Source organism: Eucyclogobius newberryi, unplaced genomic scaffold (genome assembly GCF_026437365.1).
Source record: "Eucyclogobius newberryi isolate DKJ021-1_F unplaced genomic scaffold, fEucNew1.0.hap1 SCAF_14, whole genome shotgun sequence".
Classification (NCBI taxonomy): Eukaryota; Metazoa; Chordata; class Actinopteri; order Gobiiformes; family Gobiidae; genus Eucyclogobius; species Eucyclogobius newberryi.
Genome location: NW_027315768.1, coordinates 8,028,445 through 8,044,235, shown reverse-complemented (window position 1 = coordinate 8,044,235; position 15,791 = coordinate 8,028,445). Strand labels below are relative to the sequence as shown.

General features: G+C 40.2%; 2 protein-coding genes across 7 annotated transcripts in view; one reads left to right on the top strand and one right to left on the bottom strand.

Annotated features, from left to right (window-relative positions):
* bin1a (bridging integrator 1a) overlaps positions 1-5,379 on the bottom strand; it is a 31,492-nt gene extending 26,113 nt beyond the window's left edge. For all 6 annotated transcript variants that reach the window (XM_072444269.1, XM_072444274.1, XM_072444271.1 and 3 more), the window contains exons 1-2: positions 5,035-5,379; positions 1,244-1,324 (exon numbers count right to left, since the gene is read on the bottom strand). In XM_072444269.1, coding sequence (XP_072300370.1) covers positions 1,244-1,324; positions 5,035-5,121 — 168 coding nt within the window. In that variant the 5' untranslated portion in view covers positions 5,122-5,379. The remainder of the gene's footprint in view (positions 1-1,243; positions 1,325-5,034) is intronic.
* Positions 5,380-10,244: 4,865 nt separating this feature from the next.
* The window catches only part of tmem198aa (transmembrane protein 198aa), a 43,574-nt gene continuing 38,027 nt past the window's right edge, over positions 10,245-15,791 (top strand). The window contains exon 1 of the mRNA XM_072444255.1: positions 10,245-10,549. The gene's annotated coding sequence lies outside the window, so the exon portion shown is untranslated. The remainder of the gene's footprint in view (positions 10,550-15,791) is intronic.

The following is a 15,791-nucleotide window of genomic DNA, read 5'->3' as shown; positions in this document are numbered from 1 at the left end:
TGTGAAGGACAAAAACAGCGTGTACAGGTAAGATATACACTCTGGCACTACCTGTCTCCTCCTGCTCCTAGGCCTGACTCCCTCTCCTCCCTCTCCTCCTCCTCCCTTTCCTCCTTTCCTCTCTTTCCTGCCTCTCTTCCCTCCTTCGAGCATGTCCATTCTCTGAGGCTCCACTGTTGGTTCACGCTAAGCTGCCGCTCTGTGCTCCAGCGGCGACAGCAGTGCAGCCTCGCTTCTGCATGAAGAAGTGACATAACCATAACATAACTGTTGTTGACACACTAGACTCTGATACATGTACATGACTTGCATTACGCCTCAAGAGACATGTCTGGGATACCGTAGGTTCCAAAACCCAAACAATTAACCTACAGCAACCTTCAATATTCACAGTCATAGAAAAACGTGTTAATATTGACATTCCTGGTCTAAACTTACTTCACATTGTGTCCAGTGGAGGACTGACACATCTGACCAGTCTGGTCAAAAAAGCACCAAAAGGATCTAGGGATCATTATTATTTTTAGTTTTTATCTTGCCCTAAGGCTTTATTAGACATGGGGAATTCTCAAATAATGAGCAAATCATATTTGAACCCTGAAATATAACTGTAGCCATAAAAGAAAAAAAGCCCACAAATATATAATAACTATGGCTAGTTTTTCCACTTTGGGATATTTTTAACTTGATTATAGCCAAATAATGATAACACCGAACACCTAACATCTCATTGAACCCACCGGGATCTAAGCGCCAAAAACAAATCTGTCTAATTCATTTGTCTGCGCAGATTGAACCTCCATGAAGGTCTGCATTCCACACAACACATCAGACAACCGTCCATGTTTAGCACCTTCTAATCACAGCCGTTTATTTGTAGCACATATATGGTAACTTATTTTACATCACTGTTTCTTAGTTCTCTGTGTTACTTTTGCCTTACTATTTTAACCTCTTTAGTTTTCCAGGGCAAGGTTTCAGAGGTTAAATGATGGGATTGAAACTGCGGAGGAACATTACTTGGAAAATGGTCTAAAACTATAATATAACTATAACTATAATATATAACTATAAACGACTTCATGTGTTTGTTCGCTCCTCACACACACATCTCCAGGGCAGAAACATGATCAGGGAGCTGGACTCTGTGGTCAGTCCAGTTCACATGAGGTCTAAAGCCTGGAGGTGGTGCTGCGCTCTGATTGGTCCACACTCAAACAAAACACACATTGCGCTTACTCACATATTGTTTGTTGAAGTTGATCACCCACTCCTCGAAGGCTTCGTCTTTGGTCTCGTCGGCCTTTCCAAGCTTCTGGAGAACCTGGGGAATAAAGACAAAATATAACAAACAACTAAGTGTCCTAAGTGAAAGATGTTTACAGTGAAATATTGTAGGCTAAAATCACCTTCCTCTGCCATTCCACCCTGACTCGTTCTATTTTCTGCAGTGCATTTGACATGTGATAGGATGTGAAATACTTCATTAGAATATTCACACTTGTGGTGTGACTATTGCACATCTTAGAATTAAAATCAACCAGAGCTGGTCCACAGCTGAGTATAATTCATAAGAGATGGAATCATAATATACTGGATTTATAAAGCCTTAATACTCATAAAAGATGGATTTTGATTCATGTGTAAAACAGTTAAAGGCACAGTACCCGCTTTTTACTATTTTAAAATGTGGAAAACAGCTCCACGTATCTTTAAACTTATTCCTCATTTTCTGAACGCATTGCTCGCATCTTAACTATTCACCGAGTTGAGTTTAGATGTCACATCACTGCTAATAACAACCAGCATAACATCATCATTACTGCCTGGTTCTCAGGGGACATTATACATCAGATGCAGACAGCACACAGCGATCTCATTTGGACTGCTTTTACCATACAGTGATCCCTCGCTATAACGCGGTTCACTTTTCGCAGTCTTGCTGCTTCGCGGATTTGCATCATGCATTGTATTCTGCATTCTGATTGGCTAAACAGTCTCTCCGCGTCTTCTCTACCTGTGTGTCAATAACGTTATGGATTAATATGTACACATACGTAAAACCGCTTGCCAAATTGAAGTTTGCGAGACGGTGAGAGCGGCGCCGCGCGTGAGAGGCCGGTGAGAGCGGCGCGCGTGAGCTTCAATGTTTTATGGAGTATTTTATTGTATAATAACTGTAAAAAAAATAAAGATTTCGCCTATCGCGGTTTCGTTTTGGAACGTAACCCCCGCGATAAGTGAGGGTTCACTGTATATATCTGTGCTGGAGCAAAGCAGATTTACATGAACATAATCGGGTACAGCCGCGTGGTGAAAAATGCTGTTGTTCACACATGTTAGAGCCGTGTGAGTCACTGTGTGATGCTTTGGACGCGTTGAGATGAGCTGATTGGCTGTGCAGAGGATGTCACCTCGCCTATCTTTTTTGTCTGAAGAAGATGTGGCCAAAAAAAGAAAGAAAACAATTGTTGCATGTGAATACAAAGGATTTGTGAGCGCTACGATTGAATACCTACTTCCACATTTCACAGTTTTAAAATGAGATTCCCCAGCTTTAAACTAATCTTGGAAGCACATTAGCACTAACCTACAGACTTGTAAGTTATATTTGATTTATTTAGCCTGACAGTACAAACCACAGTTTACTCATATCAATGTATTTGAGGTTATGAGAGCTTACATGTTCTCCCTGTGTCTGCATAACTTTCCCTTACCACTGAAACAACACTATCCTCTCCAGGCCAAACCAGAGAAAATCTCTAAGTTCAGATAATATCAGTGAGAGAAAAAGGACTGCAGAGGTCTGAAGAGCTGCCTGCACTGCAGTGTGAGGCCCTGAGAGCCCAGAGACTATATACTGTACACTGGAGGACTGAGAACTGTTACTTTATAAGAATACTACACCAGTAGAGTAAGAAAGTGTGATAGTAATCCTTGCTGTCTGCACATAACATTGGATTTATAATTTAAAAGTTATTGTTATTTGAAGGACAGTACATTAAACTATGCACAAAATCATATTTTTTCAAACGATTGACAAAGTGGTACAAGAAACACACATTTTCAAATAATTTCACACCAGCAACAAAAAGCTTTTGTCACAAGATTTAATCACAGCGAGAAGAGGAACCAACACTTTTCCTCAAGTCTAGGCACACTAAGTAATCACCACAAGTATCATTACCATGCCACGAGGGTTGTAGTTGTCAAAAGAACTTCTTGGTCAACTAAAGACATTCATTGACTCTGATTTCTGATTCTGATTCTAGAAGGTTTTTGCAGAGTAGTGTGGACAAAACCTCTCAAAACTCATCTCAAAGATCTCAAAGCACCAGATAAGTACTAATTAACAGTCCGTTCAATACTGCAATTTTGGTTGGCTTGATGATCAAATCGCAAATTCATCGCATCAATCACAAGTGTCCTCTGTGTATTGCGTTTATTGATCCGCTTCCCAAAACGGGATTTGCAAAAGGGGAAGTCATGACTCTAAAATGTATACGCAGTACACACCGGGGTACACATGAAGAAGAAATACACTGACAGAACAAGTGGCTGGAGGACCAGGATGGCTCGGTACATCAAACGCCAGGTATGAAGAAAAGAGTCATGGAAAAAGGACAGTTGTGTGTAAATATACTATAATACATGAACCTGTGAAATCTGCAAATGACTAAATATCCCATTTTGTATTTTAGACCTCTACAAACATTCATTTAGCAGTTCATATTTCAGTCTCAACACTCCTGGAGTTGTTTACAATGTGGACTTTCAGAATCCTTTTTTAAACACATATCAAACAATCGTAATTTTAAAAAAGGTTTCCCCAAATCGTACAGCCAAGTAATTTGTAGTAATTCACACAGAAGATTTCACTTTCTTCAATTTCTCAGCCCTTCAGCCAATAAAATATGTAATTTGTGTGTTTTAGGCACCAATTCTTTCCAAACCAATAAATGAACAACAACAAAAACACACGCAGCAGAGTAATCTTTTTTAATTATATAAAATACTGTAACAAAATAAGCGGTGAGTAATAAATGTATTCCTTTGCCTCACAACAATTTCATACATTTAACCAAACCTTTTAGACCAATATTGCAGTTTACAATAAAGAAACTGTGGAACATGAATAATAAATACCCCAAAAAGGCATATTATGTCCTCTTTAATCTGTTGAGCATATGCCAGATTAAAGTAAAAGTGTGTGTTTCCATTAGATATATCTTTTTTAGGCAGATGGCACAGTACAAACGCTTAATAACACATAAACAAATACAGTAATAAACAAAATATCATCTGTCAATAAGTGTATAATGCCTAAATATTTGACCTTGCTCCCATAGGCTACTAATACACTAGGACTTTTACATGTAGGTTTGCATATTGTTTTTTTAATTTTACAAGATTTTTACGAATTTATTTATTTATTTCTTATGTTTGCTTAAATATTTCTTTTTCATAATGCACATTTTAAGAATATTCGGTTCTCTGACAACGTTTCCATACAAACAATCACCCTGCTGCTGCTCTCTAGCTATCACTTTTCAACTATGATGCATTATGACGGACGAACAGTGCCCCCTGTCCACTCCATCGCGACACTGCATTAATACGTGGCTTAAAACAAACGGCTTCGGGAGACAAATCAGAACCTCTCACAAATTCCACAACATTCCTTCCCACACTCAGTTTCTACAGCAGGTTTGAAAAAAATACAAATATAGAACAGCGTTGACCTGCACATCCGGGGCCCCTGCGCGTACGTACAGCCACCACACAAGCCATCTGTCAGCGCCGTGCACCGGAGCGGGCCCTCTGCGCTAAACGCTCACAAATCGCGGTTAAAACTCCCCGGTGATAGAACGTCGTGACGTGCGGACGGCGGTATTTGCGGTGGAACGGGATGCGCCACCGCTTGAACCAACAAATAAATAAATAAATAAATAAATAAATAAAAAGAACTACCGTGCACACGCACAAGGCCGAACTTGCGACATCCAACGATGCATTGAAATACGGGATTCTCACCTTCTCTTGCGCCCTGGTGAGCTTCTTTTGCACGTTACTGGCGACTTTCCCCGCGGTCAGACCCTTGCCCAGATTCAACTCAGCCATCTTTTGGGGGGGGGGATGCGGGAAAAGGAGGAAAAGGAAGGAGGAGAGGAACGGTAGAGAACGCTACGGTGACGCGGCGGGGAAAGGCATTAACGGCATTGATCGAGGTTAGAAAGGTAAAGGCGAAACGAGTGCGTTAAAAAAAAGAAAAAGAAAAACGAGAGAGAACAGGAGGTCGGTTGGTTGATAAGGGTCTGCCCGTGCCCGTGGACCGTGACAGAGGAGGAGGATGCTGCTGCTGCTGCTGGGTGCTGTGGGTGCTGTCAGGATGAGGCGCTCTTAAAGAGACAGACGCACAGAACACATGAGCGCGGGATGGAGGCAGGAGGTTACGCACGCACGGTTACGCACGCACGGTTACGCACGCAGGAGAGGAGGGTGAAAGGCAGAGATTCCATAGTAAGTTAGAAAAAATCTACTGAATTTATAAGGGTAGTGAATATTAAAGGAGACATATCCTACTATGTAAAAACGACTGTACATTTTTACAATTTTCCCTCATCATTAGTGCATTTGAGGCTTAGAACATTTCAGTTTCACCCACCCCCCATCCCCGGCCACTACTTTGTTTGTATTTGCGATTATTCCAAAAATCCAGACCCATACATAGGGTTAAAAAGTTTCACTTCCGCGAGGGTCTGCACAGTGAAATAGCACCATTTTCTATTCGAAATTAGAGGTATTTCCTTATAGCTGCCTCCATTTATTACATACTATAAGTATTGCCACTGTTTTCCCTGCTTTATTCTGTGCATCTAAATTTTACATGCAGGAAGTTTGAGACATTTTTCAACAATAAACATTTGTAAATGACAATCTGCTGCTTGTTATAGTGAAATGTCACTATGAAGGGGTGGGGTTTTAAATGAACCTGTTTCTATTATTAAGCCGTTTTAGATTAATATTGCCATTTGTAATAAAGAAACTATAGATAATGAATAATAAATTCTCCAAAAAAGCATAATATGTCCTTTTTAATCTGTCGAGCAAATGCCAGATTAAAGTAAAAGTGCTGTTTCCATTAGATATATCATTTTAGACATATGGCACAGTACACACTCCCATAGGCTACTAATTAACACTAGAACTTCACCTTTTCGTGTAGGTCTGCATATTGTTTTTAGTCATCAATATTTTTAGTATCTTATCATTAATAATGTTTTTATTAATTTTGTACCATTATTATTTTCATTTCAAATCAGTCCTGTTTGCTTTTTTTTTTTTTTATATATATATTCTGTTGATGTTTGTCAATGTTTGTCAGCAGTTCTCTGACTGGAGCTGTACTGCTGCTATCTGCAGTCACAGCCCCTAAACCCACTGGGACTGGGACCACTGCTGCTGACAAAGACCCAGAAGGAAGATTAGCTCCGTCTTCGACATTAGAACTCTTAATGGCCGTGCAATTAATGACATTTCTAATTTTCTAATCGTCAATGTTCAGCTTGGGTCTTTTTTTAATGATTAAAAGTCTGAGTTTATAAGAATTAACAAATATCTGATGTTACAAGATTAAACTGCCACAAGATTGTGCACATATTGTGATACACATTATATGGTGTGATTTTGTGTTTACATTTGGTATGAACAAAAAAGGGTTAAGTGCTGGCTGCTATTAAACAAGTAGTGGTACTATAACCGGAGGTGGCGTACTATCAACAGAAACGTTACACAGTGCAACTGTAACTTAATATTTTTGTAGATCTACTTTAATTGCACTAAAAATAATAAATTACATAGTAATGCTTTTTGGTTACGCATTAATCACATGTATAATTGTTACTACTCTACACCAACCAAATGTGCCATAATGTAAACAACACTTGCGTCCACCAGAGGGCAGTATTTTCCCACACTCATTCAAGGCTGCATTAATCTGAGCCAGGAACTCAGGAATAGAAATTAAAAAACAACAACAAATCAGGAATGAATCCATGAAACCATGACTGAAGTGTATGTCCAAACATCCACAGTCTCAGGGCTAAACCAGGACTGTACCCGGAAAACAGCAAGTCTTGTTCTAGCATAAACCAGGACAGTCCAAGACAGACCAAGACTAAACAAAGTCCACACCAGGACTAAAATGGGCCCAGTTTAGGACCAAATCCTTAAAAGTGTGATCACACCCTAAACTGAACCTAAACCTGGGCTAGAATGAGCTCAACCAAACTTATGCCAGAACTAAATATGGCTCAAACTAGAACCGAACCAAAACAAGTGTGAACACAGCCTTAGATCAAACCCAGGACTTAACGGCCTGAAACAATGCTTGAACTGCAACCAAGTCCTTGGGTGGCAGTTAAAAATGCAGTATTATAATGACTAAAGCGCATCAGTGAGTTCCTATGAGAACATATGCTTGTCGCTCTGCACTCTTGATTCACATTATACTTAATTACTGAGCTTACACATGTGTCCTTTATCCTCCGCTCTTTTTGTTCAGCGCACAAAGACATGCTCATAATTTGCATCTAATTACAACCAGTTATAGACAAGAGGCAAGAGGTCAACGGACTTCCATACGCCGTGCTATTTTATATTTGACTTTTCAAGCACTGCAATAAATGTAGTATAATATATATTGTACTAACTTGGAAGGAAGATGGACTAAATCAGCTGGTAATACTTTATATAGCATGGGCAGAGAACACATCACATAGTAAATAGTTAAAGGGCCAGGTTTTAGACTATTTTCATGCTTTATTCAGGCTATTGAAGGTGTAGTAATTATAAAGTGTTACCAATAAACCAGTTTAAAACCAGGACTAAAAAGGCCTAAGCTAAAACTAATATGTTTAAGCGAAACCAATCCTCACCTGGAATAAACCAAAAACACAACATAAGTCAAAGGATCTAAACCACTATCAAACCAGTTACAACTTCCAAACTTTCATTTCAAGATGTCTGAAAGCCGTTGTTGACTGTTACAATAAAGTCAAATCAAAGAGGTGCACAAACTAGTCGTGTCCTCAGATCTCAGTTTTAGAAATATTGGGAGGTTTCTATATTCCCTATACTTAAACAAAGAATTTTGATGAAAGAAAGTTGAAACTAAGTCATTATAAAAATTAAAAGGACCGAAACTATATTTTGAGCAAAGAATGGTTGAAGTAGTCAGAAATAACTGATATTATATAGGAAATATCTTCACATTTAAACATCAGAAACACTGCAAATTCTAGACTGTAAACACGGTCTACAGCCTGTGTTTATTTCAATGTAAAATAACATATCAAATGGTATCAAATCTCACATCTCAGTTTTTTTTTTTTAACATCAAATAAGTACCAGGCTAAAAATAATAATAACTAGTCAAGTCTTTTGAGAAGCTGTTTACGTTCTCCCTTTATTATCCAGATATATTATTGTCAAACTGTTTGCAAAGGCATACTGTGCAATACCAGCACAAACATGTATCTCCATAGTTGCACTTGTTGACGCAGGTGAAGTGCGCTCTCCATGGTGCTGATCGCTCGCCTTTCGACACCGCGATAAGCAAAGACTCGTTAAAAGACTTCCCCTCTTCCCTCCCTCTTTCCCTTTCTCCTCTTCCTCTCCGTTGCGTAATACGTCAGGAGGAGAGTGCGCGCGCGAGGGAGAGTGGGCTCATGGCTAAAGATCCCTCCCGCACGTGAGACGAGAGAAGGAGGACAAGGCGTTTATTAGCGTATCATAATCTGCCGCGGCTTCCATGGTGCAAGAGTGAACCAATGAGCACAGTTTCACTTCTATCCCTGCGTTTGTTTGTTTTGTTCTTTCCTCCCATAATCTCCCTATCCACGCCTCCTCGCGCTCTTCTTTTCATCCCCAACAATAACACTTAGCCCCGATCACCCCCCTCCGCCGTTCCCACACGGTCTTCTCCCCCCGTGCGCCTCGGACAAATGGTTTAACCCGTTGTGGGTCCATCCAGCTCCACAGACTCCTTCAAGATTATCAAACAGCAGAGCGAAGGCACAACAGTCTCACGCCAGCAGCAGTAGGCCACACCACGACATGTATGACTCTTTTTTGTGTTTATGACTATCACTATGAAATGGATTATAAGCATGTTTCCACTGGTTCACTTTGGAGCTGATTGGTGTCTCCATTGTCTTAAGTGAACTGCACCAGCCCATTTAAGTGATCCAAAGCATACAGGAGATACACACTGGAGTGAAATGTTTGTGAACAAAGACACAGGTTAAACCAAAACTGCAAAAAAGCAGATATTCACCTTACTCCGGAAGGTGCCCAGGGTGCCACCGCAGTTGTAATCTTCTTTCTGGTTGTAATATTGATTACAAATCAATCGACTTTATAGCATATTACAGTGGAAAGACTTTTCCCTCGTTCACCACTTAAGTGAACAGAGCTCCTACTCGACATGAAGTGCCACTACAACAGACATGCTGTCCTAGGCAGTGGGCGGAATAAGGTGAATAAACAGAAAATTATAATTTGTCACTAAACACTGACTTGATCTTGAACAATTCTCTCTGAACATATCATTTTTCAAATTGCTGAAATTGTTAAATTGTAATTGTAAGTGTAATTCAGGTATAATTTAGGCTGGTCAGTTGCTCATGGACATGGACTGAACATGGAGACACACGCTGACTTGAACAGAACCATTCCATGCGCTAAAATGAAATGGTCAAGGCCAGAACCAGTAGAAACGTGACTTCTGTCTCTGTTTATAATAGGTTTTTAATTATAGTAAAATGTTACTAATGTTGGATTGCTATAGCCAAGCTTTCAGTGATATCTGTTTAATAGAAATGCTATAAAGGGCAGCATTAAACAAATATTTAAAAAAAAAATGTGACTGTTACCAATTTAAAAAAGGCCCAAAGATATTATAAGCAGGATTAAACACAGTGCGGCAGCGTGACAGTGGCTCCAGTGCAAAGTCACTGTGTGAGGGTGCAGCTGTGGCTACAGTAGCTGCCACCACTGATTGTGGAGTGAATAATGTACCGTGAAGGGTATTTAAGTGCCCTAAAAGCCCTCAGTTCAATTTATGAATTATGATTTCAAATAGAAAACTACAGCTCTGCATGGCGTGAAACTGCAGTAGGAAACTGCAGGCATGAAACTGTAGTTGCCTTCAGTCTGCGGCTTCACACTTGCCATAGATTGCGCTGAACACAAAGGGAGAGCAGAGAGTGCTTCTGTTAAACGCGATGTAAACACGGGATCGAACTCGCGTCTTTTGTGTCCATTTCCCGAACGTGTTTACGCAACATCAGCGCTGTTTAATATTGGATGAGCAGTACGCAAGGGTTTTCTCTTGGAAGGAAGAAAGGAGGGAATTAAGGCTTGTTGGAGTTTTGGGGGACTGAAACGATCGCGTTTTTCAAGAAGACAAAAAGCAATACTGTTTATGGATAAAATATGGAGATGAAAGCGTTGGCACCAAGAATGTCAAGAACGTCGCGATTCTAGGGTAAGTTACACGCGTGCTTTCGTCTTTGTTGTCAGTTTGTGAAAGCACGTTCTTGCAGGTTCATGGTCGGGCGCATCACAGATGTTTCAGAGCTCCAGGGTTTTGTCATATTTCTGGCTTTTAGGTCCAAACAAGGTCTACAAGGACCGACCCGGGACCGAACCAAACTGACCGACTGAATCAGCTATATGGAAGGACTAAACATCCAGGTCTAAACCGGGTCCCAAACGGATTTAAACCAGGATTAAACCAGAACTAATCCGGGACTAAAACAGGACTACCTGGACTAAACCAGACTAAATGACTAAAGCCAGGACTAAACCAAATCTAAACCAGGATTAAACCAAGTAAAAACCAGGACCAAACCTGGTCCAAACCAGAGCTGAACCAGGTCTGAACCAGGACCAAACACGGACTAAACCAGCACCATATAAGAGCTAAACCAGGTCGGAATAATCACTCGTTCCATATTTCTGTGACCGAGTGTGGCCAGAGCCGTGCGTAAAATACACTGGTTTTGCGCAATTTCTTCCATGTCTGCGCGTAAACGAGCCCCGACCGCGCGCTCCGCTATTGTTTCATTGTTCCGCTCTTGTTTTGGCCCCACAAACTGGAGCACGCACGCACGCACGGCCGGACAGCTGCTGCATGGTCACTCATGTCCACGTGTCTGAGAAGGGCGAATCCGTCATCAGTTGGTGATCATTATGGATGATTAGACGGACTAAACTATGTGTATTTTGCGTAATTGGTATGAAAACAGAGGGACGAGGACGGATGAGCGTGTTCTGCATCGGCTTTGCGCTTTTGGGGTCGTGGTTGGTTGGCTTGATGTCACGAGAGTTTTGTTCAGGGAAAAACGAGTTTTAATTGCTACACTGGGGTTTTTTTGCAAGTCGAATATTACGAGAAAATGAAATATCATAAGAGCCTAGAGTTCATCGTTAAATTAGTGTTCAGGTGCAGACTCAGGTCCAGACAGAAATGCAGATGTTTTGTCCTGGTTTATGGTCCATTTCTCTTGGGTTACTATGTCTAATTTCAGGAGATATTCATGAAAAGAGCAAAATTTTTATCAGCACCAAGCTGTAGCCTCAATTCAATAGCCTCAATTCATGTGTCACGATACTAACATTTCAAACTTGATTTCGATGCTAAAGTGTAGTCTTCACACCCAATACTGATTTTGATACCACAGTGATTTAAAAAAAACAAAACAAAACTTTTTTATAAGGTTACAAGACTAATAATACTGTTTTTCTTTATGTTACAATGTGGTCTGATAAAACTCAAATATCATTCAAATTTTTCTCAGGAAAATTCTGTTTATCCTGTTTGTGCTCAAATATATTAGTTTTAGTCCTGATTTGTAACTGATTTTCGATACTTTTGACAACGTACCGACCTCAATACAGTTTAACAACACAATTACATGCAACTATCAAACTTAAATTGACTGTTATTTTGGAAAACTATGATGCAGAAGTGCTCCACTGTATTTCAAAGTTAATTCACCTCCACAGATACGTTTTATCGCTCAAACAACTTTGAAACATGCAGTTGGTATTTTCAATTTGGATTTGCGCTGCTTCTCGCCAAAATGCACCAGTAGAAATTTAATCCTCTTTTATAAATGCATGTTTTATATTCAGATATATAGAATTCCAAGCGTAGTTGTTTTCCTTACACCATTTTAATCCAAGTTTTTCCACGAGACAGATCAAGGTTAGTCATTCTAATAGATTTTATACAGGCGAACGTCCTTGTGTGCTTTAGACATTGTGCTTGGTTATTGCGGTATAAGCTACACCACCCTCTGTCTCCTATCGATCCCTCCTTTCCTAGTTCCTAAACTCCTCTCCTCTTTTCCGAGTTCAGTAGCATCGTCTTCATAATTAGCTCTCTGCTTCCTCACAGAGGCAGTAATTACAGCGCTGTGCTAACTGTGGCAGTCCAATACTTTTAAGTCTTTTGTTTCACTGGGGGGAAAAAATCAGCATCACAATAAAAGAAATGACAATTATACTGTCATTGTTGGTAGTGAAAAAGTGTGTGTAATTAGAGGGGAAAAGACAAGTAAATCAGTGTTGGATCACATTGTTGCTGTGGGTAAAAGTATCTTGTCACTGGCCTTATGATCACACTTAGTCAGACTGAAGCAAAGTTTGGTGCGCTACTAAAAAAGTGAGAAATGAAAATTACATTAAATTAGCATGTAAGATGAGGGAACTAGACTACACATGAGTGGACAAAGGTTTTTTTTTTTGTGATGTAATCCCTCAATTGTCCAGGAGTGTTCCCTCAGTTATAATCATCCGGACACTGTTTTCTGCTCAATCACCACAATCAAATTTAGACAAAACCTGGAACCAAACATGAACAAGGCCAAATCTAAACCAGGTCTAAATCAGGTCAAAATTAAGCTCGGCTCAAACTGTGACCAAACAAGTACTAAATGGTGGTATTAAACAGAGTGACCTACAGCGGAGCACGAGGACCACTTATAGATGAAGATGACCCAAAGAACACACATTTACAGGATGTTTCAAATAGAACATTCATCATAAAAACACGCATTTAAATTCTAGAAAATGTCATAATTGTTGGTTCGTTCTGGATAATGCGCGCAGGAGGGTTGAACGTGTGAATAAGCTGGTGTTTACAAGCGTTTGTGGACAGTAGGACGTTGTAGACTCGATACAAACCACGGGATGAGTATTGATTGAGCCTGTTTACAGTACAGAGGACTAAGCTCTCTAATTGGACTACAGTTCTGTGGAGCTGACCGGCACGACAGCAGAGGAATTATTGCCCAAAGCCAAAAGGTCTCAGGTTTGAGTCCCGGGCACGGCATATTTTTAAGAATTTAACTGCAATTTGTGACTAATTACTCACAGTGACGCTTTAGTTATCGTGCTATTTCTGTTCAGGGACAGTTCTATTATGACTGTATTGTAAATTTCACATTTTGTGTTGCTCATTCATTAAAAATAAAACAAATAATTGTGTAATCAGTTAGTGCATGATTTATTTACCTCTGTAAACACAGATTAATTTATTTGTATTACGTCTATGATTGCGTTCACGATTCAGTTTGACAATGCCATGATTTGAGATGGAGTGAAACGCGTACATAACTGTTTTGGAAAGAAATATGCAAACAAAAAAATCCACAAATTTGAATCTTAAAATAGTTTGTTGGATATCGGCTCCACAATTTTGTCATATTGATCTCATGCCTTAAGTATTTTCAACTGACAACAATCACGTTTTTGGGGTTGAATAAACATGGCACCAGTTTTTGAAGCTATTGTGAATATTGCTTTTTTTATTAATTGTGCAAGACATTGATCTATGTGGCAGTTCTTGTTTCACGTGGTTAGAGATAAACCAGGACATCCATCCATCCATTTTCTACCGCTTGTTCCCTTTTGGGGTCGCGGGTGACTGGAGCCTATCCCAGTGACTTCGGGCCTTAGGCGGGGTAAACCCTGGACAGTGGCCAACTTGTCGCAGGGCTGATAAATCAGGACAACAAATCTGAAATATGACAGTTGAAAAGGAGTTTGTTGTGATGTCATGTTAATACAACTTACATGTTTATTTCATGATATTAAGTCATTTCTCTGCTCTCCTCACCAGTAACACGTAAAAGAGGATGTTTTTTATTGTCACTAAAGTCTTACACAAACACCACATCAGAAATCTACGCTTAAAGTCAGTTAGCCTTTAGCTCAGAAGTCAGTTTCACACTCTGATCTAATACACCAAAAACACGTCGGTGTAATCCCTCATTCGTCCAGGCGTGTTCCATAGTAGAAAAAGCTTCAGTTGTAGTCATCTGGACTCAGTTAGAAAAAAATAGACGTTTCGACTCTCATCCAAGAGTCATTGTCAATAAAAGAATTTAGATCGAGAACTCTATGCTATGTCGATGATACTTTTGTAACAATCAAGCAACAAGAGTTGGAAACCTTCTCTGAGCACATCAATGCTGTGGACCCACATATCAGGTTTACAAGAGAAGACGCTAAGGAGAATCGCTTGGCCTTTCTTGATTGTTCCACGATCAGAGGAGAGGACGGGGAACTCCAAATAGAAGTATATAGGAAACCTACACACACGGACCAGTATCTGCTCTTTGGTTCCAACCACCCACTACAGCACAAGCTGGGTGTGATCAGAACCTTACAACACAGAGCTCAAGGTGTGCCCACCAGCTCAGAGGGCAAGAAGAAAGAGGAAAAACATGTCCGAAATGCCCTCTCAGCCTGTGGTTACCCCGCTTGGGCTCTCAACAGAGTGAAGAGAACCAAGAAGCAGGACAAAAGGGAAACTGAACAGAGAAGGAAGGTTGTTTCTATCCCTTATGTGTCTGGCCTGTCGGAAAAACTGCAGAGAATTTTTAGACAACACGAAGTCCCTGTTTATTTTAAACCAGGAAACACTTTAAGACAAAAACTGGTTCACCCTAAGGACAAGTTGCCGACTCAAAAACAGAGCAATGTAGTTTATTCGATCCAATGCAGTGAAGAAAGCTGTAAAGAACGTTACATAGGTGAGACTAAACAGCCTCTACACAAGAGGCTCTATCAGCACAGAAGGAATACAAGTTCAGGACCACAGAGTGCCGTGCATCTCCATCTTGAAGCCTCTAATCACTCGTTTGAAGACGGTGAGGTGAAGGTTTTAAGCAGGGAGAAAAGATGGTTTGAAAGAGGAGTTAAGGAAGCTATTTTTGTTAAAAAAAGAAAGACCTTCTTTAAACAGGAATGGAGGGCTAAGATTCAATCTTCCTGGTATCTATAATGGTATACTGAACCCCTGGAAAGGTAGAGGACCAGGACCAGGAAATGTAGATGCTAATCAGGTACTCAGGGTGGTTGAGCCAGGGTCTCACAAAGACAAAGAGGATTCTAATAGCCCATTAAAATTCTGAATAGGCTAGCTCGGTAGATACAAGGGGGGAGTTTCTGTTGAAACAAACAACTCTTTCTACTTCAGGAAGGCTCCGCCCAATGGGCGGGACTTACCACAGAACAGTATAAATATCGGAGTTCTTGATCTAAATTCTTTTATTGACAATGACTCTTGGATGAGAGTCGAAACGTCTATTTTTTTCTAACTGAGTCCAGATGACTACAACTGAAGCTTTTTCTACTACACCAAAAACACATTCAACAATGGCTTTTAACGAGGCTTTGACGTAAATATGGTGGATGGGTTGGAGCCAGGCGAGCAC